The 26,704-nt window shown below is 50.6% G+C and overlaps 1 protein-coding gene across 6 annotated transcripts in view; it reads left to right on the top strand.

The window, feature by feature from the left end:
• Nucleotides 1–21,527, top strand: part of LOC125644170 (coiled-coil domain-containing protein 33) — a 36,114-nt gene extending 14,587 nt beyond the window's left edge. For 4 of the 6 annotated variants that reach the window (XM_048867719.2, XM_048867718.2, XM_048867720.2 and 1 more), the window contains exons 4-11: nucleotides 12,517–12,712; nucleotides 13,134–13,222; nucleotides 14,074–14,205; nucleotides 16,032–16,104; nucleotides 16,582–16,703; nucleotides 18,778–18,864; nucleotides 19,841–19,957; nucleotides 21,319–21,527. In XM_048867719.2, coding sequence (XP_048723676.2) covers nucleotides 12,517–12,712; nucleotides 13,134–13,222; nucleotides 14,074–14,205; nucleotides 16,032–16,104; nucleotides 16,582–16,703; nucleotides 18,778–18,864; nucleotides 19,841–19,957; nucleotides 21,319–21,381 — 879 coding nt within the window. In that variant the 3' untranslated portion in view covers nucleotides 21,382–21,527. The remainder of the gene's footprint in view (nucleotides 1–12,516; nucleotides 12,713–13,133; nucleotides 13,223–14,073; nucleotides 14,206–16,031; nucleotides 16,105–16,581; nucleotides 16,704–18,777; nucleotides 18,865–19,840; nucleotides 19,958–21,318) is intronic. The other 2 variants (XM_048867721.2, XM_075132916.1) reach the window with 1 other exon arrangement.
• Nucleotides 21,528–26,704: the final 5,177 nt, after the last annotated feature.

A 26,704-nucleotide genomic window follows, 5' to 3' on the forward strand; every position in this document is an offset into this window, starting at 1 on the left:
GGACAGGAACACCAGTTTGAGAGTGGGCTGGGATGTGGCTGCAGACCCAGCAATTAGAAATATTAAGGGTCTGAGCTATCCACATCTGCTGCTGGATAAAATAATTGTCATTGTGGTCTCCCCAGACCATAAGATACCAGCAGCCGAGGAATAGCGTCTGCTTCTGGCAACCCTTACGAGAGCATAGATTGTAAGGTATTGCAGACTGTTCCTCTACGTCTTCTTCTGGAGTCAAATTTGACTCTGTGTTGTCCTGAGGTGATGATTGGTTCTCTGGGGATGGTGCCTTTTTACACTGTGAAGCATGTATCCATGCTGCGATGCCAGATAGTTTAACAGCCATCTGTGTAGTAAGCAGTACCTGATGAGGACCCTTCCACTGGGGCTCCAAGGCGTGCTTTTGATGATGGCGCCGTACGTAGACCCAATCACCTGGCTCAAGGTTGTGGCAAGTGTCGGAGGTGGGTTCCGTGGGCCAGGGGGCTCGAACCTGTGAATGGAAGTGACTTTTTACAGCTTGCGTTAGTCCCTTGCAATACTGAAGGAGTGCTCTGTGAGTCAAGTTCAAATCTGGAACCGGAGTAATAGTAGTCATAGCTCGCATAGGGCGTCCCATAACAATTTCTCATGTCCATAAGGGCTAATGGTAAGGCTACTGGCCAGCTTAATCCTGCAGAGTCACAAATTTTAGCAAGCTTATTCTTAAGTACACCATTTCATCTTTCAACTGCACCTGCACTCTGTGGGTGGTAGGGACAGTGCAACAGGTGTTTGATATGCAATATACGGTCCAGGTGTTGAACAAGTTGTCCAGTAAAATGTGTACCCCGATCACTGGACAGAGTAGCAGGAATTCCCTTGGCAGGCATAATATGATTTAACAAACATTTGGCAACAGACAGTGAGTCAGCGTTGCGTCAAGGAAAGGCTTCAATCCAACCGGAGAATAAACATACCATAACCAATATAAATTCATATTGTTGACACTTAGGCATTTGTGCAAGAACGGTGCTTGAGGCAGGCCCCGGAACCCCTGGGCCACTTTTACAGGTTTACCAATATTATGGCTTTGGCAAATGGTACAGGCTGCACAGTGGCGGGCTGCAAAAGAGCTAAAATGGGGGGGCCCCACCATCCTGTCTTAGTTACAGCAGAGACCATCCCCTCCTTTCCGACATGCGAAACACCGTGTAGCAGGGCGGCCAGAGATGGGTAGAGTGAAAAGGGGGCTACAAAGTCACCAGTAGGCGAGCGCCAAAAGGAATCAGGATGTAAAGAGCAACCTTGGGCAACCCAGGATTCTTTCTCGATTTCTGGGGCAGAGTCTTGGAGCAGGGCGAGGTCAGTGAGGGACCGGGAGGGTAAGAGGAGAGCGGAGAACAAGGGAATCAGACATTTCGACTAGGCGCGCTGCAGCAGCCACAGCACGCAGGCAGGGGGGTAAGCCTTGGGCAACAGGGTCTAAAGTGGCAGAGAAATAAGTCACTGGGCGGTTCTTTTCTCCGTGCATCTGAGTGAGAAACCAGATTGTTCGTGGCAAAAAAGGGTAAAAGGCTTAGAATAGTCAGGCAGCCCTAAGGCAGGGGCAGAAGCCAAACCCTGTTCGAGGGAAACAAAGGCAGAACTGGCCTCAGGGGGCCACGGCATGGGGTCAGGCACAGAGAATCGAGTGAGTTCCTGGAGAGGTTTTGCAAGGGAGGCATATTGGGGAATCCATTGTCTGCAAAATCCAGCCATGCCTAAAAACTTCCGGACCTGGCGTGGGGAGCGGGGTCGGGGAAAGCTAAAGATAGCTTGGACGCGGGTGAGGGAAAGTACACGGGAACCCTGGGAGAGGAGAAAGCCAAGGTATGTGACAGAAGCTTGACAGAGTTGTAGTTTAGAGCGAGAAGCTTTGTGACCCTTATTTGCTAGGGCAGTAAGGAGCACTAAAGAGTCAGTTTCAGAGGCAGACAATGAAGGAGAACATAGGAGTAGATCATCTGCATATTGGACTAGTGTGGACCTGGACAGGAAAACAAGGTCAGCAAGGTCTCGGGCTAATGCCTGGGAAAAATATGACGGGCTTTCAGTATACCCCTGGGGCAGTGTGGTCCATGTGTACTGTTGCCCCTTGTAAGAAAAGGCAAACAGGAACTGGGAGTCAGGGTGAACCAGAACAGAAAAGAAAGCAGAGCACAAATCAACAATAGTAAAATGAGTTGCATCTGGTGGGATAGAAGCCAGAATCTTTGAGAGAGGCAAGTTTTGATTCTGTCCGCCTATGATTTGCCTCTTCCCACCACTGCATGAAACAATCAACCTCTCCTTTTGCCAGTTTAGTTGTAGGTTGGCTGAGTTTGTCTTTTAAGACGTCTACTCGGTCTTTGTCCCAAGATCCTAACAGTGGCCACTGAATTTTGGGATTCTCCAGAGTTAGCCTTTTGCATTCCCATACACATCTTCCCTCCCTCCCCCCAAGGTCAGCCTTTTGAAGCCATCCCCCACCCATGTCATGAGGTTTTCTGTTCATTAAAACACAACAATGCTAGCAACAAGACAAACACCACAGACAAACAACACAAAACACAGATCCATGGTATTCTGAATTATTCTTCCGCTGGCGCCAGCTTGCTTGTAGAGTCTAAAAACAAAAGAAACAATTTCCACCCCCCTGGTGGGGACAGATTATTGCTTAATAATAATACCACTTTCTTTTACAAATTTCCTTGCTAATTGCAGGAAAAACAGAGGAATTGCCCCCCACATTTTCCTGTTTTTATTCTATAGGCAGGCCAGGTTTCAATGGCTTTTATCTTTTAAGGGTTATGGGGAAATTAACCCACTGTTTAGTCATTAAATCCCTGAGTTTTCCTTCTTATACAGCAGACCAAGTTTATAATGTTTTTCCTGCTGTGTTAAGCTTTAAGTTTTATTTACAGGTAATAACTGAGAAGCATCATTACCATACGACCTTAAAGGGTTTTTCCAAAAATCATACACACTATACGTTGTTACAGGGATACTTATTATCTTTAAATTTATTAAAAATTATCTTGTTATACCATGCCTTTTATTTAGACAATTTGTTTGCTGACCAGGTGTGTCCTTTATCTGCAGCTCCTTTGTGCTGCTAGTTCTTTCCTTCCTTTATCATTTAGGTAATTTGCATTTTCACGGACACTTCCTGCTTTTGGATTTAAAGCCATCAGCAGCTCAGAGACTCTATCTTAAAAGGGACACAATCAACTTTCACCAGAGTTTTGATTACTTTTAACTTCTGCTTCCAAAACACACAGCAATCTGAAAAAGAAAACCCAACCTATTGTGGCTCCCTTTGGAGCCCTAATAGCATTTTAATTAAGTAGCATGGTATGTTTGCATTTCTTTTGCCCCTTCTACAATATACCCTGCACATGTTCTGGGGCAAATGCACATTCCTTCCATAGTTTAACTTCTATAACATTATCCATATCCATTTTTACATAAGGTGTAACTATTTCTTTTTTTTGCTTACAGAGTTTTCATGTACCTTTATCAAAGTGACAGTCTGATTACTCAGAGCCATTTTAAGACTCAGTGTTTCTAACATTGTTTTTTTGTTTGTTTGTTTGTTTGTTTTGTGCACTTCACCCCTGCTGTTGCTTCAGAAGGGCACTGTCTTTTATTTATTTATTTATTTATTTACTACAACTCTCATCTGCTATTTTGTTACAAAAACAAACAAACAAAAAGAATCCAGAATTTTTTTTTTATTCTCCTGATTTTGACTGCCCTGCTGCAGTCACAACTTAAAAACATTTTAAATTTTGTAAAGCATTGAGTTACCTTTTAAGGGTTAAATGCCAAATCCCAAAGCCAAACAACTAATTACCTGTGTCTAGCAAAAAGGTCTGTCAGTTTTGCAACTTTGAATTAAAGAGTCAAATGGATATTTAGTGGCATTATTTAAAACAAAAACAACCATCTGGTCCTTAGAACTTTACATATTTACACACACCCAGACAGATACATACACATTTTCTTTCCCTTAACATCCCTTCCACACTGCTCTGTTTTGTTTTGTTTTTCATCTTACATTCCCTTAATACATTTGAGGCAGTTAAGTTCCAGTAGAACACCCTTACATCCTTTAGTGATTTTGATTACATTACCCAATAGTCAAACAATTTTGATCAGATTCTCTCTCTGCCTGCTGCCTGCAGCAGTCCCTTATAGACCATTTCTGTGGGAAAAGGGCCCATTTTCCCTCAGAATAGCTGTAAAGGCTTCTGGGGACAGAAGCGTAGTGCTGGTAGTAGTCACTCTACCTGACCCCCTTAGCCTATACCATTTTTCCAGAAATTTACAGGAGTCCGGACTCTTCCTAAAATACATAAACTGAGCCGGCGTTCCTTTAGGGAACTGTCCCGACTTAGACGTCTGGTTACCCATACAGGAGGACTTTACACACCAATCACACAAGAAGGAAAGTTGGGTTTGTCAGAGCGATGCCCGGTGCAACACACAAAAGGAGCCCACAGGCTACTCCCTCAATCGCCCTTGCTTTCACACCAAGGGTTTTACCCAAGGCACGGTGCGGCTGCAATTGCGCAGATTTCACTCACTCAGATCGTGGGGACAGGAACCCTTTGGTCAGCCGATCCCCAGACGGAGACGGTGCCCAGACTCAAACACACCACAGGGAGGAAGGATAGACACAGAGATAAGACAGTCCTCAGTCCGGACAAAACACAGAAATAATTACCTGACCAGATTCCTGATGTCAGATCCCGGGATCCCTACCAGAACAGAGTGGGAACCAACAGGTTTGATGGCGTAGACTTCACTGTGGTCATGCACCCTTCCGTTCTGGTGAAGGACCGCTCGGGTCAAATGCCCAGGTGCCAGCCTGCCACGGCCATCCTAAGAACGGTCAGGAGTCACACGGCCCCAGTGAAGATGGTTGCCATCTCGGTGGAACCTCCAAATTGTCAAAGTCAGATTCAGGACTCACATCATTTGTCAGGCCACTCTGTTTATTAGCAAAGCACCTTGCTAATGCACCCAGATGTGAGCCCTTCTCTGAGGTTCAAGGTAACTTATTTATAGAGCTAAGCCAAAGCCAATTTAACATAAGAGACAAAAGAAAGCAGAAACTGACAAATATACATACATATCTTATTTGCATACTAACGTTTACCAATCTCCTAGCTCAGTAGGAGCTCTAAGTTAATTAGTTTGAGGACCCCTTGTCTCACACTCCCTAATGTTTCTCTTCCTGACAACTGTATTTCAACAAACCCTTCAAGTAGCATTTCTTTAATGAATTGTAATTTCAATATAATTCATTCTTAATTCATTCTACTTTCACAAAAGTCTATATGGCTTTCCCATAAGGAATGCCCTGGGAGGACAGCATGTGTGGCAGGGTGGGAGTTGCAATATTGGGGCTCCTTTGGCACATGGGTCCCAGAATGGCTAATCCATCTGACTGGGTGCTAATCACCCGCAGTGCATGATGCACACCGGCAAGGCTGGCGCCCCACTGAAGTGGAGAAATAAGACTTGTCCAATTTCCAGCTGATAGTCTCCCCTGTTTAAAAACAAGCAGGTCTCCTCAAGGCTCCGAGCCATGCACAGCTCTCCCGAAGGCCATCAGTACTGGTGCACAGACAGCTCTGTCATGGCTGTCTCTGCCCAAGGCCCCGAGCAATACAGTTGTGGCAGTTGCTGGAGGGGCTGACCCCCTTTCAAATCAGACGTGACTGCTTTCTCCTGTAAAGGCATCTGCTTGTATGTCTGGCACAACATGTTGTCTCCTCACCTTATTCCATCAGTGCCACAAACTATTTAACTGGAGCAAATACAATGGCCTGCCAAGGTTATAGCGTCATAGATTTTAAAGTCATTATGATAATCGACTCTGACTTCCTGCATAACACAGGCCACATAACCTCACCCAGTAATTTCTGCATCAAACCCATGACTTCAATTGGAGCTATAGCATCTCTTTTAGAAAGAGATCCAGTCTAGCTTTAAGGACTGCAGGCGATGGAGAATGCCCCACATGGTTAATCACCCTCACTGTTAAAAATGTGCACCCTAGTCTGAATTTGTCCCTCTTTAGCTTCCAACCATTGGATCTCATTATGTCTTTTCCTGCCAAGTTAATCTCTTCACCATGGAGGTAGACTGTGCTCAAGTCATCTGTTAACCTTCTCTTGGATAAACTAAATAGATTGAGCTTCTTGAGGCTCTCATTCTATAGCAGGGTTTCCAGACTTTGAATCTTTCTTGTGGCTCTCTTCTGAGCCCTTTCCAATTTTTCAACATCCTTTTTGAAGTGTGGACACCAGAACTGGACACAGTCTCCAGTAATGGGCTCACTAATGCAATACACAGAGGTAATTCCAGCTTCATACTCCTACTTGATATGTCCCTGCATATACAGCCAAGAATCATGTTTGCCCTCTTAGCCACAACATTTCACTGAGAGCTCATGTTCAGTTGGCTGTCTACCATGCCCCCAAATGCTTTTCAGAGTCACAATGTTCCAGGATACAGTCACCCATCTTCTAAATGTGACCTTCAGTCTTTGTTTCTAAAAGTATGACTTTGTATTTGGCTGTGTTAAAACATATGGTGTTCAAATGAGCAGCCCTTACCAAGTGATGCAGATTAGTCTATAGAACTGACTGATCCCTGGCTGGAAGTTGAAGCTAAGACAAATTCAGACTGGAAATCGGGTGTAAATTTTTAACACTGAGGATAATTAACCACCAGAACAACTTATTAAGATTGAATGGGTTCTTTAAAGACATGCTCTAGTTCAGAAGGGATTACTTTGGGGCAGTTCTCTGGTCTGTCTTATACAGGAGGGCAGACTAGATAATCACAGTAGTCCCTTAGGGCCTTAGAATCTATGAACACCTGTGATTATTTACCACTCCACCCGTGTTTCTGTCACTTTGCCAGGGAATAAGAGAGAGGATTGAGATTCAGGAAGCTGCTTCTCAAGTTACATGGGCTCTGTCTCTCACTCTCTGAAGATGGACACCTCTGGGGCCTGATTCTTAATTGAGTTACTCTTGGTTTACACTGGGCGAGATCTTACCTCTCCCATTAGGAGAGAAGGATTTTGCTGCATGCCCTTTAGCACTGCCAGTATGTAGCTGATATCAGCCAGAGTTGATGTTAAGAATAGAAAGCTCGTGTGCTGTGGAACAAGGAAGTGCATGACAGTGGGATATACTGGCCATAGCTCAAACTTCATTGTCCAGTCATTTTAACTTACTCCAAGGGTTTTCCCATTTCTGGTGGCTCATGATCAAGCAGCTGCCCCTCAACCATCATGAGAGCTCCAGAGGATATGGGGAGACAAAGGGCTCGAGGGACAAATCAGCATTTGCCAGCCGTTCCTAGCACTGCAGCATCAAAGTGGCCACAGTCTTTCCTTCTACTTAAAGTAGAAAAGAGCTGTGGGAACCCTTAGCAGCTACTGCCCTTTTACTAGCAACTGCTGGGTGCAGTGTCAGAAGCCATCCAGTGTGCAGAGTATATATCACCCCATTGTTAGCTCCTGTTCTATTGGAATTCTGTTCAGAATAGTGTTGCCTCTGAGGCAGATGTTTGAAAGGATCTGAATTTGTTTTATTTCCTTGTTATTCCTGCTGCATTTTCTCCACAACCTGTGTGCCCTGTGGCATGTCTGATGCCTCCCTGAAGGGTGGCAGAAGAGCCAAGAGATGTGCCTGAAAAGCTGCACTGAGCTGACACTAAATGTAGGTGTCTCGGGAGCAGTGTGCTGTTGCTTGACTTGTACTGCAGCAGCAGATTTAGCCTGTAGGCTGAGGCGCCTCTTGCTTAGGTCACAAGGTCAAACCACTCATCAGCCAGAAAGGCAGTCACCCAAGGGCTCCTTGAAGTCTGGGGTCATATTTTGTGTATGGGAGTGTGTTGGCTCCCAATAGGATGGATAAGAGACCTACTACGCAGCTGGCATGTTCATCAACAGATCAGGTACATTGTCCCTGGGCATGTATGGACACAGCATGGCAGGTGTGATCTGCCTGAATGCAGCTGACACGTTCATCAGCAGAAAGGTGACCAAGACTCAGACCATGTCAACGAAGTGTGGCAGCTCAGCAGGTATGGTCTACCTGTATGTAGCAGGGAGCCTTGACAGACCAGAAGTGTGCTGTACCTAGGCCCAGCTGGATCTCCGGGAGGCCCAGCAGCTATGTTCTGTATGTTTGGTAACACTGTTAGATCTGGAATGCCAGGCAGCAATCAACCTCTCTGCCTCACTGCAGCCTGCAGCTGTGTGTGCTGTGGCAGTGGACTCCCTGAGCCTGTGCTCTCCCCAGCTCTAACCTTGGCCAGAGCACACGCTGCTCTTGGCTGATGCAGCTGGCTGTTGTTTTTGTTTCATCCATTCCTGAGATAGGGCTCTGGAGTGTGCCCTTGCCCCTGGGCCCGAACTCCAAACCATGGCAACGTTATCATCTTCCTGTTTGTCTTCTGAGTGCTTCCATGCACAGCAGGCTGGGGGCCTTGCAGGGGGAGAGGTAGAGCTCTTCACTCAGTGGGACTCTTCTTAGAGAAACACAACAGGCCAAAGGCTGTTCTCGCCCATATGAAACACCAGTGGCTTAGCTGGAGTTATGCCAGCGGGAGCGAGATCTCTTCAGCTCCAGTCCCTCAGGAAAGCGTGCATTGATAAATCCAGTCTGTTTCCATGCCCTCATTTTGCTGTAATGATTCCCTGCTCCCTTTCCACTGGTTTATTCCTCTCTCAGGATCTTCACTGACTGTTAGTTGGATTGGTGTGTAGGGAATTCATTCCTATAACATAGGGCAGGCAGATGGGGGGAGGAGGAGCAATGTGGTCTAGTAGGTAGAGCAATGGATTAGGAGTCAGGCTTTTTAGATGCTGTCCCTAGCTCTGCCATTGATCTTGGGCAAGCCATGGTTAATCCCTTGGTGCCTCAGTCTCTCCGCCTCTAAAATGGTGATAGTAATGTTCACACACACCCCTTTAGAAGTATTATTAATAAGTTTTAAGATCAGAAGGGACCATTATGATCATCTCCTCTGACTTCCTGAATAGCATAGGCCAGGGAACCTACTCCAGCGAGTCCTGCACCAAACCCTGTAACTAGGACTGGATGGAAAACAAGGATATGTGAAAAATTTCAAGGTTTGCAAATTTTTTTTCATTTTGCATTGGAACAAAATGGAGATCTATGTGAAAGTAGCAGCCCTAGGATGTGCTGGGAGCAAATCGCTGCTCTGCATGAGGTAGAATAGGGACTTGACCCACATGCTGCTGACTGCCCTAGCCACTGGGATTGGCTGGTCTGGAATAACTCCGACCCTCATTTTTACCAGAAATTCCATCCTAGACCAGAGGCACCTTCCCGATGAAAATTTAATCCAAACTTTCTGCAAAAGGTCTGGTTTTGACTAATTGGTATTCTCTGACCAAAAATGTCTAGTCTAGTCGAAAAATTCACAGGTAGCTTAGCCAATAACCTGTGTTTGAGCTGAAGCACACTTCGCCTGGATTTAGAGGCTCCAAGTGGTGGGCAGTCCACCACATCCATCAGCATATTGTTCCAGTGCTTAGTGACTTTCAGTGCATCTTATTTCTCATCTGAATTTGTCCAGCTTCAGCTTCCGGCCATTGGATCACGTTATGCTTTTGGCTGCTAAATGAAAGAACCTATCAGAAACCTTCTCCCCATAAAATACTTAAAAGAGGGCCCCTAAGAGAGCTGGAGCATCCCTTAACATGGCCTATTTTGGCATGTGATCTTTTTGCCTGTGGGGAGGCAAATCATCTATAGGGTGTGTTGAATAGGGCGGTAAATCTCCTGGCTCATCAGAGCAGCCCAAGAAGGCTTGGGTAGGAGAGAGTGATATTGACAAACCAGGTATAACTGATGTGCTGTGTTCAGAACTCTGGATGTTGGATAGGAATTATCAGCTGATTTACAAAGTGCCATTTGGTCCTGTTTGCACTGTTGCTGGAGCGATGTTTGGTCCCATTTGCTGCCCTCTCCCCAGGTCTGCACAGATGGATCTAGGAAGGACTAGTGATGTTGTGGAGATAAGTGGAACACAGGAGGGAGCACATGGTGTGCTGCTGCCCAATGCAGCTGGGTGGTAATTCTTGTTCCAAGGCCTCTTCAGTAACCTTCTAGGTGAGGAATTCTACCCTGAGAACATCACTGCTGCCATGATGAGAGCTTTAAGAATGAAAGAATTGACGTGTTTCCAGAGCTGGTTCCATCACTCAGTGGTTAATGTGGGACAGATGAGCTGAGGCCTGGCGTGCCAGAAATGTCTGCCAGAGGCCATATTGGGGAAGCACAGGGGCCCTTCTGAAAGGGGTGAAGATGGGTAGTGGGTAAATCTTGGAATGCAGCTCCTATGTCAACTGCTCCTTGGTTAGTCCTGGTCAGTTAACAGACAGAGCAGTGATGCTTGTTTTGGGTGCGGAACACACCATGATGGGACCACTGTGACCTGCCAATGTAGGGATGGGAAGGGAGGAGGATATGGACAGGGGCATGTGGTGGACACCCAGGATGGGAAGGGAGGATACACTTGGGGGAAGGTGGTAGTTACCTGGGATGGCAAAGGAGGAGGATGCAGATGGGGGAAGGTGGCAGCCACCTGAAATGGGAAGGGAGGAGTATATGAATGGGGGCAGATGGGGGCCAGTGCTTGAGGGATGGTGTGAAATGAGAAGATCTTATGAAGTAGAGATGGGAAGAAAACTGCTTGACTCTGGGCTCTGCTAATGAGATATGGAGCCTGTTGCCTCGGGGTCACTCTCTCAACTACGGTTGGCTGTCTGGTGGCCCTGAGTGAAATGGGTTTGATGCCCTCAGTCCAGGGCCTAGTGCAGGGGTGGGCAAACTTTTTGACCCGAGGGCCACACTGGGGTGCGAAACTGTATGGAGGACCAGGTAGGAAAGACTGTGCCTCCCCAAACAGCCTGGCCCCCGCCCCCTATCTGCCCCCTCCCACTTCCCACCCCCCTCAAAAACCTCCATCCATCCAACCCCCCTCCCCCACTCCTTGTCCCCTGACAGCCCCCTCCCAGGACCCCTGCCCTTAACCGCCCCCCCAGACTCCACCCCCTATCTAACCCCCACTGCTCCCCATCCCCTGACTGCCCCTGCCAGGACCTCTGCCCTATCTAACTGCCTCCTGTTCCCCATCCCCTGACCACCCCCTCCCGGGACTTCCCACCCCTAACCATCCCCCCCAGGACCCCACCCCCTATCCAACCGCCCCCTGCTCCCTGACTGCCCCCCAGGACCTCCTGCCACTTATCCAACCCCCTGGCCCCACACCCCTTACCATGCTGCTCAGAGAGCTGCCCGCACGGCGGCGTGGCTGCGGAGGAGGGGGTACAGCAGGAGAGGGTCCAGGGGCTAGCCTCTTGGGCCAGGAGCTCAGGGGCTGGGCAGGATGGTCCCGCGGGCCAGATGTGGCCCACGGGCCATAGTTTGCCCACCTCTGGCCTAGTAGATAGGTGCTACATCACAAGCCTGTTGTTATAGCTGATGCTAGCTGGCGTTCTGGTTGGCAGCCTCTGCAGAGAGACCAGGGACAGCCTAGGTCATGAGGCGTGATCTCCCCTCTCAGCCCTAGAGGTCGTCCCTCAAGGTCAGCATGGAGGCACACATGTGGCGCTGGGGAAGTTTGTCACTTTGTTGGGCAAAGAAATAGGATTCAGGTCCCTGGAGTTGTCAATCTAGCCCCCCTCATCCACCTCCACCCCCACCTCCAGCACTAGATGGACACAATGCTTAAAACAAGGGAAGAAAAATTGACCCTGCTGAGCTGCTGAAACCAAACAAGAATGGACCAGAAGTTTCACCCCAAACTTTCCCATTCCACCTGTGATCAGAAACCCGACTACTGAGATAGCACAAGACAATGTTTCCATGGTCTTTCCAGCCCCAACAGAGGCAGGAGGTGATGTAAACCTACTGTGACAGTGGCTTGAGATTTCCAAGAATCTCAGATAAGCAGGGGACAGTGTGGTCTAGTTGTTAAGGCAGATGACTAAGACTCAAGAGATTTGGGCTGTAGTCTTAACTCTGCCACTAATGTAGTGACCTTTGGTGAGTCATTTCCTCTCCCTTCTTCCCCATCTGTAACATGAGGTCAGTAATATTTACCCATGCTCCTAAAGTGCTTTGAGATCTATGGATGAAGAGTGCTATATAAGTTCAGTACATTATGGTGCATGCCTGAACACCTGAAAACTATGGCGATTGTGTCCTATAAATATTGGGTGGGAAACTTTCCGCAGCTCATCCATGTCTTTTGCAGTTCACCCATCCCCACCCAGGCTCTTGCTCAGTCTGGTCCCCCGTGGCAGGAGCCTTTGGCCAGCACCTTTGGTCATTGAGGTGGGTGGGTGGAAGGAAGAAGAAGGGACCTGGCTAAGCATATGTCTCTAAGTTGAGGTTGTGCAAGCTGTAACAGGTAACAGTGCAAGCTGTAACAAGCTGTAACTCCTGTGGCCAACAGGAGCTGGATAATTACTGTGTGGCCATGAAGAAGATGGCAGACGATATCCTGTCTCTGCGCAGGCGTGTTGCCAGCCTGGAGGCAGAGAACAGCACCCTGCACCGCAATCTGAGCATGCACGAGGAAGTGGGCCGCACATTGCTGAACGACGTGGACGTGGATGTCATGACCAAGGCGGAGACAGTCGACAGGATAGGTAAAGTACGCACTTCCCACCCCCACCTCTGCATGGCCCAGTAGAGAGTGAAGGAAGGAGGAGGCCGCCATGAGGAAGAGTGAGGAGTGTCTCTGACTGTGGTATTACAGGGAGTGGGAAAGTGAAAGGTTAATAGCCTTGGCTAGAGGCAGGCACAGTGTCAGTGACCCCCAGTCCCTGTTATTCCTGTCCCTGCCCTCTCCTCTGGGACTCTCTCTCTTGGCAGATGCTCCTCAGTCCTCACCATCCAGTTTAATTTGTATTTGAATTTGTGGATCTAACAATCTGATTGGGCGCTGTTGGCCTTGGTGAATAGACCTGCCCCATAGCTGTGTCCCCTATTCCCTGGGAGTCCTGGAAGCTGCTTGTATTCCTCAGACATGCCCCCGTGCCACTGACCAGGCTGTGTGGTCTCTTGCAGTGGCCCTCAAGCGCAAACTGGCTGCTGGGACAGTGGAGATGAGCAGGATGAAGGACCGGGTGCAACAGCTGCAGAATGAGCTGATCCGGGTAACTGTGCCGATGGCTTTGGCCTGCTTGGTCATTATTCCATAGAGGGACCCGTGAGTGTACACAGCTCCTGTCCTGAGGGCCTCATGGTCTAATTCAAACAGATATGATGCCCAGGGCACAAGCACAAGGATCTGGGCTGTCCCTAGTGAGGGGAGCTCTGAAGAAGGCTGCATGCAAGAAGGGAGTTTGACAGAGGAGACAGGGCTCAGCATGTGGGACATCAGAGGTTGCTCCCCAGCCCCAGCCTGCGGAGCAAGAGGCCAGGCTAAGGGTGAAAGTCAGCTGTGCTGCACAGCCAACACCCTCTGCCTTTCTCCTGCTATCCCATGCTGGGGGTCTTCCCCTCCAGAGGAGAAAGGAGGCCACCACTCTTTAGAGCTGCACGCTAGGAGTAGCGCGTTCCTGGTTACAGGTGGAAATTAACACAGACTCAGAGAGGGCAGCCTGGTGCCCGGGAGGCCCTCACTGGGGGCAAGCAGCTTGGAGCTGTGGGAGCCATCTGGAGAAGCAAATATTCCAAGACCCCTGGACAGTCTCACTAAGCTCCTGGAGACTGGGGCTGTAGTTTGAGTTCTCTGCTGATTACCCTCCTCTCCTAGCCCTGCAGCCACCCTGATTGACCAAGGGAGGAGAGTGGAGTAACATGGAGTAACAGGTGAACTCCAGTAGCTTTGGCAGCTCAATTCGAGTCACACCCTGCCATGGTTCCACAGCCTGATCAGCGACTATTAGGAGCCAGAGAGAACCACAGGTCTGCCTGTGTCCATCCACCTCCGTAAAGAATCCCCTGTGCATTCTGATTCCCTCCCCGAGGGATCTGATGGTTTCCCTCCCTTCTCGCCCACCAGAAGAACGACCGGGAGAAGGATCTGGTGAAGCTGCAACGAGCCCATCATCAGCAGCAGATGGTGCTGAGGAAGTACCAGGAGAAAATCACCAAGATGAAAGCCCTGGAAGACACTGTGCAGCATCAGGAGAGGGTGAGCAGAGCACAGGTGCATGGGAGGGTGAGGGGAGGGCACCCAACTGGGTGTCCCACAGTGCTTTGCCCCTCTTCCATGCTGGGGCAACATGCCCTGTGCTCATAGTGCACTCCCTACAGGGAGACCTTGCAACAAGCCACAGCAAAGCAAACCCATCAGGTCGTGTTTGTTAGCACAACCCAGGCACACAGGATCGGGGCCCCATAGTCTCACTAGCAGGGCGGGATCTTCCTGCCTCCATCTGCTCCCTCTTTGTCACCCATTTCCTGGTGGCAGGGCATAGGTGCACATTGTGTTACACAGAAGGTATTGGATGGATCGCTACAACCAACTGCACCATAATGAGCCAACATTCTGCATTAAGTGCTTGGCTTTTCAGGCTCTTGTGTTGGAACCTGGCATGGAAATAGGCGCTGCAACTGCAGGGCATCTGCTTAGCACCGTGAACTCTCTCATGCACCAGAGAATGGGATCTTGAAGTCCTGTGGGTCACCCAGCCCAGAACTTTGGGATGCAAATGCTTTCACTGAGTCTCTGGTATGGAGCGTGGTGACAGTAATTAATGCTAGCTCTGCAGATCAGCCACTCAGCTTTTCAAAGCCTACAGTCTGGACAGCCTTGGGAATCCTGGGATCTGAGTAGCAGCGATCCCCCATATCCCCAGACTGCAGATTTGCTCTAGAAGTGCATTCCTGCATGGACTAACAGTCCCTTTGCCCAGTCCCTGTAGGTCCTCGTCTCTTAGGGTTGTCTGCACTGCACACTAAGACCAGATCTGTGGAACCAGGCTTGCAGACTTGGTGTTTCAAGATCACGCTTGAGCATACACACTGCATTGTAAATCTGGCTTTACAACTGCTGGTCTCACAGCCATGCTAACACATCCATACTGCACTACACAGACCCTCTGACTTGGATCTGCAGCTTGAGCTGCATTCACAGCTGCAAAATGACAGGGTTTGAGCCCGAGTCATAGCAGGACTCAGGCTCTGATCCACACCCCAGCAGGGTCCTAAGACCTGAGTCCTGTGATTCCTCAGTGCTTGGTGACCTGAGTCAGACTGAATTGTGTATGGACAGAAGTAGAGCTTTGGCTAAAAGCTGAGGCCAGGTCTACACTACAAACATACATTGGTATAACTATGTCACTCTGGGGTGTGAAAAATCCACACCCCTGAGTGATCCGGTTAGACCGACCTAACTCCTGGCATAGAGAGCACACTATGTCAACAGGAGAGTTTTTCCCACCCACATAACTACCGCCTCTTGGGGAAATGGATTAACTACGCTGATAGGAGACGCTCTCCCGTCAGCATAGCAGCGTCTCCTCTGTGCCGCTGTCACATTTTAAATGTAGACCTGCCCATGTGCAGTGTGGACACACCCTTAAAGGACATGAGGTTCATTTTCTGTGGCCCATACACAGTCCCCTCCAGCTGGGGAGCAGTGCAGCAAGCTGAGCATGAGGGAAGGCCAGCAACAGCATTGCAGAGCTAGGCCTTGTTCAGACTAGGGTTGTGGCGTTAGCATGTGTGACTCACATGTTTTAAAAGTCTAGTGCTGCTAAGGCCACACCGCCTTTAACATGCCAACCTCTGGGCTTCACCTCATGGGCTAACTTGTTTAGCATGAGTTAAGGGCAATGTACCCTCTGCAGACTAGATGTTTAGACCCTGTTAGTGATCATGTGCTAACAACATGCCCCAAATCTAGTCTAGCCAAGGCCCCAGCTCTCTGCAGCACCCTGCTGCTGTAAGGGTTATGTGGGCCTTCAGGGGCCATGATGAGAGCTCCCCTCTCCACTGAATTTCTGCCTTCCAAAGGTGATTGAGAAGATGGAGCGCATGCTGGAGGAGAAGGTGCCAGAGGCCGCTAGGACCTGTGAGCAACCGTTGGGTAAATGCCCCCCTCTCTTTTTGTGTGAGAGCCAGGGGCTGGGCTGGGCTCTGTTTTATCTGGGAGCCAGGTAGCTCCTGAGTGATGCAGGAGGGGAGGGAGTGGCCCAAGTTACAGCTCAACTGGCCACATGAGAGGCAGGTGGGAGAAGCTCATAGGGACCCAGCAGAGAGGCTCATCATTCAGGGCCATACCCTGCCCCCTCCCTTACTCATGTTGGGCAGCACCAACCAATGGGGCTACTTGTGGAGTAAGTTGCTACTCCACGTGATGTCTGGCCCTGTGGAAGGGAAAAGCAGAGCCCCCAGTCAAGGAAGCCTAAAGCCCCCAGGTTCTGATTCCAGTATGGTAGGCTGGCAGGGGCAAAGGGGAGGTGAAATGACCTGCCCTCTCCCTGGAAGGGGGTGGGTAGTGAAATTGCTGGAGGGTATGGAGCCGAGCAGAGGTCTGAGTGGCTTCTCTGCTCTTCTCCCCCAGCTGATAGCTTCTCCAAGGAGTTCTACTCCACCCTGCTAGCCGAGAACATGAGACTGCGTGAGGAGCTGGGCAGAGCCCGCTACCGCTCTTCTCCCATCATCCTGCAGCAGCAAGCCTTGCCGGTGAGATGGGTCGCCTTGGGGCCATGCCATGGGGAGGGTCCCCTGTTAGCCAGTGGGAGTGATTCACTTCATGTGCAGGATATTGTGGCTGGCCGTTCAGTTGCTTTATCAGTGTGACGGGTTCCCCCCGGCGTGCCATCTGGAACTGAGGTACCATTGAACCCCCCTGACCCACCAGCCTGGGCTCCCTCTCACACTGTACTGCTGTGAGAAGCTGCAAAGCCCTCCAACCTGCACTTTCACCAGCATTCATACACCAGTGTTCCATCTAATTTTTCCCACACATGTGCGGAATGAATTTTGTTATATGCGCCAATACGAAGGCTCTGGCTGGGGGTGCGGGCTCTGGGGTGGGTCCAGGGATGAGAAGTTTGGGGTGCGGGGAAGGTTCACCTCTCCACACTGTGGCAGCTCCAGGGCTGGACCTGCCTCTCTCCCGGCCATGGCAGGTCTGGGCTGGGGCTGGGTTGGGGGCAGGGAAGGGGGGGCCTCTTCCCCAGCTTTGGCAGATCTGGGGCTGGGCTCTGTTGAGGTTGGGGGAGGGGCACCACAGCAGCCCTGAACGCTTGTGTGGCACTTAGTAGGCTGCTGCGCAGCCGCACAGCTCAGAGGAAACTTAGGTAGGGACACACCCAGCTGCAGTTATACACAGGCTCTCTAACCTCCGGCTTCCCAGTACCATCCTGCCCTGGTCAAATCTGGCCAGTATATGGGTTTAATACCCAGTCCACCTCTCCCTCAATGTGAAGAGAACAATGGACACTTGTAGTAACCAAGCAAAGATTTTCCCCAAGCACTCCAGTCAAAGCTCACTGCTTTGGATTAAAACATAAAACAAGTTTATTAACTACAAAAAATAGATTTTAAGTGATTATAAGGGATAGCAAACAGATCAAAGCAGATTACCTAGCAAATAAACAAAAAAATGCAAACTAAACTTAATATACTAAATAGATTGGCTATGAATAACAGATTCTGACCCTAATTGATGGTACGAGCAGGCTACAGATTCTTAAGGCACAAGCTGCATTAGCTTTACAACTTGGGTTTCTCAGGACTTCATACACTGGCTAGAAATCCCTTTCGCCTGGGTCCAGCACTTTCCTCCAGTTCAGTCTTTGTTCCTTAGCTGTTTCCAGGAGTCTTCTTGTGTGGGAAGTGATGAACCCTACCCTGATGATGTCACTCCCTGCCTTATACAGCTTTTGCATATGGCGGGAACCCTTTGTTCCAAAGCTTGGTTCCCAGACCAATCTGTGGAAAAATACTGACATCCCAAGATGGAATCCAGCATCATGTGGCCTGGTCACATGTCCTTGTAGAGTCATAGCAGCCATCACTCACAGGTTGTCTGTGGAGTTCTCAGGAAGGCTCACCAGGTGGGAGATAAGCTTCTCCTAAAGCCTATTGTTCTCCCTAATGGCTCTTTGCCCTGACTAGGCCCTTCCCAACCAGCTATCTAGACTGAACGTATCTTGTGTAGTGGGCGTTACACAGGTGTAACTACATTTGAAATACAGATACATAGATAATATTCATAACTTTAGATACAAAAATGATACATGCATACAAATAGGATAATCATATTCAGCAAATCAAAACTTTTCCAATGACATCTCACATGACTTATCTTGTACAAACTGCATCATAATTATGTCATAATCCTATCATAATATCACTCTGAAGAATATGGGGTGCAGTGTCATAATCAGGTTGTAAACGCTTTGGGACAGGGACTGTTTCTGCTGACAAGTTTGTACAGCACCTGGCACAATGGGGCCTTGACCTTTGATTGGAGCCTCTAGCCACTACTGCAATGCAATATTATATTGTATTTAAAGAGCTGCCTTCATCACAGCCTCCACAGATCCAAGGTCTGTTCAGCACCTCTCTCACTGGCTTTTTGCCCCCCAACCCCAACCTCCTCCTCACCCCCCGCATCAGCACTCCCATTATCTGAATTCCATGGAATGGTGGAGGGAAAGGGGTCACTGGCAGCCTGTGTCATGATGGGAAGGGGATGGAGGGCTAGAGTCTCTAAATCTCACTTGCTGGCTGTATTACCTGTTTGCAGGACATGTTCTCCACCAACTCAGAGAAACTGTCTTTGCTGGCCAAGGTGGAGAAGGCGCAAGGTCGCATTCGTGTCCTGGAAAGCCAGGTAATTGTCATGCCCTTTCTCATGGTCATCCCCCCAGTACACACATCCCATCCCCAATCTCCACCCATTGCATGGTCCTGTGGCATGAATGAGAATGAACTCTGACAACCTGACTCACCCCTTGGTGTGCCCCCTGGATCTGGTGTTTCCTTCGAGGTATCTATATACATGATCACAGGTGGATTAGGGGCTAGATGCAGACAAAGCATTGTCTCATCTCTGCTCCTTTCCCAGAGGAGGGTAGGACTTGTTATGGTTTATTGGCTGGTGAAGAGCTGACTCTTGCAATTGGCCTGGAAGGTGATCAGTTGCTGGTCAGTTGTAACTCTTGTGGACGGGAGTTCCACAGTCAAGCACTGGCTGCTGAAAAGATCAATCTCAAACTAGTCTTCCCCTTGAGTCTCATCATCGCTCGAGAGAACAACGTGGAAGGAGAGGCATCAATTTCTGACATAGCCTAGGTCCAGCCCATGGAGAGCTCAGAAGAGCAGACTCAAGGCCTTAAAGCAGATGTGTCCAAAAGCTCCTTTGCCCACCAGCCTCCCTGGCATTGAGCATTTTCACAGGCTTTCCCACAAATAAGCCCCTGAAGGAGGCTGCAGCATGAGTCTAACAGGTCCCCAAATCAGCACTAGTGAGGGGAAATGGACCTCAAAGGAACACCTTGGGTGTGGCCTCAAAGACCCAGTTGCCCAGGTGCCATGTTTCATATTCTCCAAGCTTCCCCTAATTCCAGCAGCGCTTTGCTGTGTATGGCTGGGTATAGGTTATGGGAGGCAGCCAGCTGGGGAATGTGTGGCTTGGATGGGGAAGCCACAGGTGAGCAGTCTGAGCTGCACAAGTCAATTTCCCATGTGTCCGTGAGCAGAGTGGTGGTGCCATGCACCGCCACTGCCTTCAAGAGCAAACCCAGGGTGAGAGGGCAAGCAGGGCAGCACTACCATAGTGCTCTGAGTATCTGTTCTCTCCCTCGCAGCTGGAGGAGTCTGCAAGGAAATGGGGGCGGGAGAAGCAGGATCTCAGCACCCGGCTCCTGGAGCAAGAGCATGGCTTTGGGCGCTCATCCAGCACCATCCTGCATGATTTCTCACTGGTCAGTAACATGCCTGCTATGCCTGCCAAGCCACAAGCTGGGCTCACCCAGCTACAGTCTGACTCCTCTCATACTCAGCTGTTCACCCTCCTGCCATGGCCACTGTGCATGTGGCTGGTGTAAGAGCTGCGTTACTGGTCTCTAAAATTGTCCATCTAGTTTTTCTTAGCCAAAGATTGATGGCCAGGATAGGGGACTGTGTAAGGGCTCAGCACTCTTTCTAGGGCACAGAAGCTGCTCAAGGGACCTCCCCTCCCCACAAGAATATCCAGGCTGAAAGTCTCTGTGGTTTGTGCTAGTATAATGTCGACAGACCCCGGTCGTCGGCAGGCGGGATTGAACCAGGAACCTCTGGAGCCTCTTCCACATGAGCTAAAAGCCAGCTGGCTCTTAGTGAAGGCTGTAGAGCAGACTCATTTTATCTGTCTCTCTAAGTGGTCTTGGTGCCACTAGATGGAAGAGAACACCACACGCAGGAGGTGTGTGGGTTACACTACCTCAGTATCACACCCCCTCCACACACTCCCAGGAGGAGAGGGGAGGAAGAGGAGAACCAGGCAGAGCAAGCAGAGGTGGAAGAAGAGCAGGAAAGAGAGTGGATCCTCATAGCCAGCCAGTCCTCTGCTGTGGGAAGGACTGTTGGGTTGACTCCACCCATCTGCACCACAGAGGCAGATCATTGGTCTAAATTTTGGTGCCTGAACAGCTGGTCACAATGAATTTCTTAGTCACCCGTGTCCCTGCAGTGTGCAGGGTTGGGACGGGGCTACCCTCTGTTCCCTGACCCACCCATGTGCTCTCTGGACTGCAGCAGTCTCTTAGCCCCCTCCCCCGCCCCTACACACACACACACCCCCTTAGGCTCCATCACAACTGGTTGGCCAGGGCCCTCTTTACCTAAGCCCTTTGACTTCTCCTCATATCACGGGGGGGCTGTTGTCAGACTTGTGACTTCCCAGTCTTGTAGGGTGGCTGCATTTGTTGATTGGGGTAAGACTGAGTAGAACCTACCCCTGCCCATTCAGCTGGGTGGACAGTCATCCACCATGGCCTGCTCTAGACCACAGGCATGGGGTTTTCAGCATGGCAGGTGGGCGAACATATTACTGAACGGCATACAGGGTCCAGCGCAGAATCTCCTTGTTAAAGCTTTGGGAGGAGAGAGTGGTAGAGCACCAGTCACAGAACCTGGTAGCGTCAGGGCTAGCACACAGGGCACACCCTGGGAACCACGAGATTGGGGCACTGGACACAAAGGACTCTGCCAGCACAGAGGAATGTAAGGGCTGAAAGGAAGTGGGAGACAGATGAATTAAGCTTCCAGGAATATCCCCTGATGTTCATTCTCTTCTCCCACACAGAAGACTTCACCAGACCACACAACACATATCAAGAGGCACCAAATGCTCGATCCTCTGCCCTAACACCTTCTGCAAGATGGATTTATTGGCAGTGCTGGGGAAAGACTGTGAATGTTCTGTCTGGTCTCCCCTCCTTTTCCCACCCCCCACCAAAACCAGACCTCTCCTAGGGGTCTACTGGAGATCTTTATTAAATGCTTGATGCTCAACCCCCAAGTGCTGTTACTGCAGACTGGATGGCCATGGAAAATACCTGTGCCAGGCAGCGCTCATATATGATATGCTTGGCCAAGTGATAGGATCCGGTCTGTGAAGCCCAGATCAAAGCTTGGAGAAGCGCCAGCTATGGGTGCTATCACAGGGCACTGGGGTTTGGGGACTTTGAATCTGGTCCAGAACACCAGCACATAAATCCCTGCCCCAACAGGTAACCCCCCCTTCCCCCAACCCTATCTCCTCCCCATCTTAAATGACCATCTGTACGTTTCTCTCCCCAAGGCGGTTCAGCTTGGCTTTCAGCATGTTTTCAGCAGCTGATTTTTGCTGGTCCCTTGTATGATCACTTCTGTAGTGTTCTAAGCACAGTTAGATGGCGGCTGGTGTTGAGCTTATTGTATCTTCCCTTCCCCGCCTTCTCCCTCCTTGGCTGTGATGATGGAATGCTGCCCACTGTATAGCACATCAGCTATGCCTGAATGATCAATCTGGATCAGTTTCAGCCTCCAAGCATGTGATGTTCATGGAGGTTGACGTTCTCTTTACCTGTGGTCCACTTCTTTTATGCTTTGCTGGCCTATGCAGCCTATGCCCCCTAGGGAGTCCTGAGTAGAGAAGCAAAACATCACGGGCCAAATTCATCCCTGGGGTAGCCCCATTGACTTCAGCAGAGTTTCACCAGGGATGATTCTGACCCCTGGAATGGCTCACCAGGCTAGACTTAGCCCTGCAAGGTGAGGTGCTCGGCTAGTATGAGTGATGGGAGCAGCAGCAGCACATGGCCATGAGGGCCCTTTGCCCTGGCTGCCATTCCTCGTGTCTGCAAGAACTCGTTTGAAGCTACTGGGCTCCAGATCCTTGCAGCCAGGGCCACTTGTGCAGTGGCAGAAGCTGCTCGTTCTTGTCACTAGCGCCGTTCCGCTGGCAGCAGGTGTTAGCCCCCAGTCAGTGTGTGCTATGCCTCCCGATCTGCAGAGGGAATGGGGCTGGGCCAGCTCTTAGCTTGCACTGTAGAGACTCGGGCTGTTGGCTGTTAGGTCCCTGGTTCAGTCCCCAGTATTGGCCAAGAGGGCAGCCCCCATACCTAACCCCCCTTTGGGTGTGGCAGGTTTAGTAGACAGGTGACAGCCGGGGCTGCACCCATACCAGCTCTGAGCACCGCACGCAGGTTAGCAGGTGCTGCCTGAGCCGTGCTCACCACTGGGGCTGACTTGCTAAGTGTACCTGATACGGAAAAGGCCTCACAGGTGTTGCCCCCAGTACAAGGGGTGTTGATTTGCAGAGCCCATGGAATGGCAGCATTTCAAAGGGAAGTGGCCATGTCCCATGGCAGCAAAGGGGTGCCATCTGCCTTGTTGCTTTAAGGGGTGGCAACTTCAAATGAGAACACGGCCCTCCAAAGACATCTGGTCTCGTCTGCCCCTTTTTCAGTAGCCCTTCCCTTTGCCACCCCTGTGATGCGATCCCAGCCTGTTGGGGGTGGAGCATCTCAGCTGTAGCCTGGAGGCAGGAAAGGAGGTGGGGGATTTTAAAACTGAACAAATGAACAGGGCCCCCAGTGGTCTGCCAGGTGCAGGAGGCAGAGCAGGAGCATATAGCCAAGGCAGAACATGGCACGGGGGTTGGCCACATCACCAGCCAGGAAGGCAGCTTTGGAACACGTATCCTGGAACCTTCAGATCTGACTGGTCAAGGCCTGCTGCCTGGAGATGTGATGAGGAGCAGGACGCTGGCGTGGCCAGGTGCCTGTTTTGCATGTCAAATCAGGGCACTGAATTGGGCACATCTGAATTGGGCATGCCAAAGGGTACTTCCTATGGGGACTGGGAGCCCTCAACATTCCAGCAACTCAACCACACATCCCTGGTCCTTCTCTAACTATTCTCCAACTGCACAGATATCCCGCGGATCTCTCCAGAGTGCAATTCCAGTGCCTGTCAGTAACCGCACCTTCCCCATCCTCCTCCTGTAATACACTGGACGGGAACAGAAATGGACTTTCTGGTTCCCACCTTTTCTTAAAACATTTATTGTTTGCCCTTGAGTAGTTCTTGGAACATCATCACCCAGCTGAACGTCACCAGATATTGTTGTGTTCACATGCTAATTTCTTAAATATCTTCCTTGAGTCCACTACAGAGTTGCACTGGAAAAAAAATCACCAGCAATGACAATGTGATCCCAATAAATGGAAAGCAGAAAGCAGTGGTTGACAATTTTTAACACAATGGTACCAATCTAGTGGTATTTTCAGGGACAGGTCCAGTGGTTCTTTCACACCTTGGTACAAACCTGTACTACAATGCATTGTCACTAACGGGTCTTTGCAGCGGGCATTATAGTGATCATGGCTTCCATAAAGCTAACCACAATGATAGCTCAGTGGTGAGCCTTGGTGGGAGCACCTGCCCTTGAAGACATATACAACCTCTCAACCCCCTAGGAATGCAAATACAAGGTGAGAGTCACTTGCAATGCTGGTGCAAGCAGGTACAATTCCATTGAAGTTAGGGGGAACTCCAGAAGTGTAACTGAGATCAAAATATGGCTCCTATTCCCATCTCCAAAATGCAGTGACCTCTGAAGTAGATGTCAGCTGCTCCTTAACAACACACAGCAATACTACACACAGTAGCTTCAGGCTTAAGTTTAGGCCTGGCAGTGAGGCACACCACCTTCCAATTAAAACTGCAAGAGGAAATGTAAGGTAGCAGACTCTAATGGCCATGACATTCTCTTACTGCTGGCCTCATGTTACAGTTGGCTGGATTGCTGTGAGAGTGATGGGAAAATCAGCAATTTTGTGGTAAGGTATCATTTTTGTGGGTGTCATTTCTCACAGAGTTGGCATGTCTTGCTGTGACGCAGCAGGGAGCGGGGAGTGTTGACCTGGGAATGTGGCAGGGGAGTTTCACTGGGGATGGGAGAGCTGAGAGCCTGTAACCTGAGCCAGGAGGGGGAGGGGGAGGTAACACCTCCTCCCGGGAAACTGGACAAAGGCTGCAGGAGAGAGCCTGCTGGGGGGGTTTTGGTTTCAGTTTGGTGCTGGGTGATGGAACGCAGGGAACCCCAGGGCTGGGGTCTAAGCTCTCTGCCCCGCAGAAGGACTTGACCGAGGGGTCCTGGTTGTACCCACAAGCTCTGTTTTAGACTGTGTTCCTGTTGTCCAATAAACCTTCCATTTTACTGGCTGGCTGAGAGTCACAGTGAATCCCAGGAAGAGGGGTGCAGGCCCCAGAATCCTGCACACTCCGTGACAACTGGTGGTAGTGGCGGGATGTACTGCACCCCATGAACAGTACTTCCTGCAGTAAGTGACTGGGGAACAATAAAACGAAGGGGGATTGACGGGGACCAGGCGTGTTGAAGATTCAGAGAGAGACGGTTTCAGGGGGCGGTTAACCCCTGGGAGTATGTGACCAAAGAGAAGGACTTTTGCAGTAACAGGGTCCCCTGGGGGATTGCAGCGAGCGGTCCCAGGGGCGGAGGAGTCTGCAGCTCGACCCTGGCAAAGAGGTGGTGACCTCAAGAAGGACTGGCACACTAGGGGTTCTTCCTGGAAACCATGGAAAGCTGCACAGGCCTGCGAGTGGCCAGCAGGGAGATATATGCTAAACGCCTTAAGAGTGCTGTGCAGGCAGAGGGGGCTGCACATTGGGAGGTCCACCAAGGAACAACTGTTCGCCCAGTTAGAGGAGAAGGATCGCTTGGATGACCCGATCCCTGTCCCTGAGGGAAGCCGCCCGGTGGACGCAGCATGGGCCCTGGGGCCTGACCAGGCTGGGAGGGGTCAGACTGCTGACGAGGACATCCCGACACCCTTCCTACCTATGCCTAGGGGAGGGGTTGGGGGAAGCCCAGTGAGTACCGAGGGCACCCTGACCCCGGCAGCCAGCAGGGGATCCTCCCGGCGGAGCTCCCCATCCCTGGAGCGGAGGTGGCTGGAATGGGAGAGGGAGATGAAAACGAGGGAGCTGGAGGATCATGAAAAGCAGCGTCAGCATGAGCAGGAGGAGAAGGAGAGGCAACGTCAGCATCAGCAGGAGGAGAGCTGCGGTGAGTGAGGGGGGACCCAAGACTGCAAGGAGCTTTGATAAGTGCTTCCTGGCCCAGCGTAAGGCGGGGGAGGACATAGATAGCTTCCTGACGGCCTTTGAGAATGCCTGCTAGATGCACAGGATTGACCCTGCAGACAGGCTCCAGTTTCTCACCCCTTACTGGACCCCAAAGTTGTGGAGGTGTTCAGCCGAATGACAGGGGCGGAGGCAGGGGACTACGAACTGTTCAAAAAGGCCCTGCTCCGTGAGTTTGGGCTGACCCCCGAGACGTATCGGAAAAGGTTCCGGAGTCAGCGTAAAACGCCTGAGGTCACATACCTACAACTGGTCAACCGAATGCAGGGATATGCCCGCAAGTGGACAGCTGGGGCCCAAGCTAAAGAGGACCTGCTTGACCTAATTGTACTGGAGCAACTGTATGAACAGTGCCCTTCTGACCTGAGGCTATGGTTGGTGGACAAAAAGCGAGAGAACCCACAGCATACAGGGCAGCTGGCTGACGAGTTTGTGAACAGTCGGTCGGGGGTAGCAGGGAGGAGTCCCAAAAGAACAGGCCGCCCACGATGCAGAGAGAGAGTCAGCATGGGACCTCCCAGAGGGGAAGTATGGAGAACCCCCTCCCAAGGGGAACGCCTGGCTTCAGGACCATCCGACCCGCTCGAGGGGACCAACGTGACAGGAGCTGCTATCACTGTGGCCAGAGAGGCCACGTACGGACCCAGTGCCCCAGGCTCAGGGACAGACTGAGCAGACCCAACTTACCCAGGGTTAACTGGGTAGGGACCCAGCTGGACGAGGGGCAGACGGCCCAGGCAAGGGGGGCTGCCAGCTTACCACCTGCTCAGGAGGGAAGAGTACCTCAGGCCGGCTCCTCCAGAGAGCTGGATGCTCTGGACTCAGGGTTCTCGGTTTACAGGGTGGGCGCGGGGCTGTCCCTCCAGAGAGAGTGCCTTGTTCCCCTGGAGGTGGATGGGAGGAAGGTCAATGGATACTGGGATATGGCCGTGGAGGTGATGCTGGCCTGGCCCGAGGTGGGGCGGCCCCAGATCGGGTGGTGCCCAGCACCTACCTGACCCTGATGGGGGTGGGCGGGACCCCATTCAAGGTGCCTG

Source organism: Caretta caretta, chromosome 10 (assembly GCF_965140235.1).
Source record: "Caretta caretta isolate rCarCar2 chromosome 10, rCarCar1.hap1, whole genome shotgun sequence".
NCBI lineage: Eukaryota > Metazoa > Chordata > Testudines > Cheloniidae > Caretta > Caretta caretta.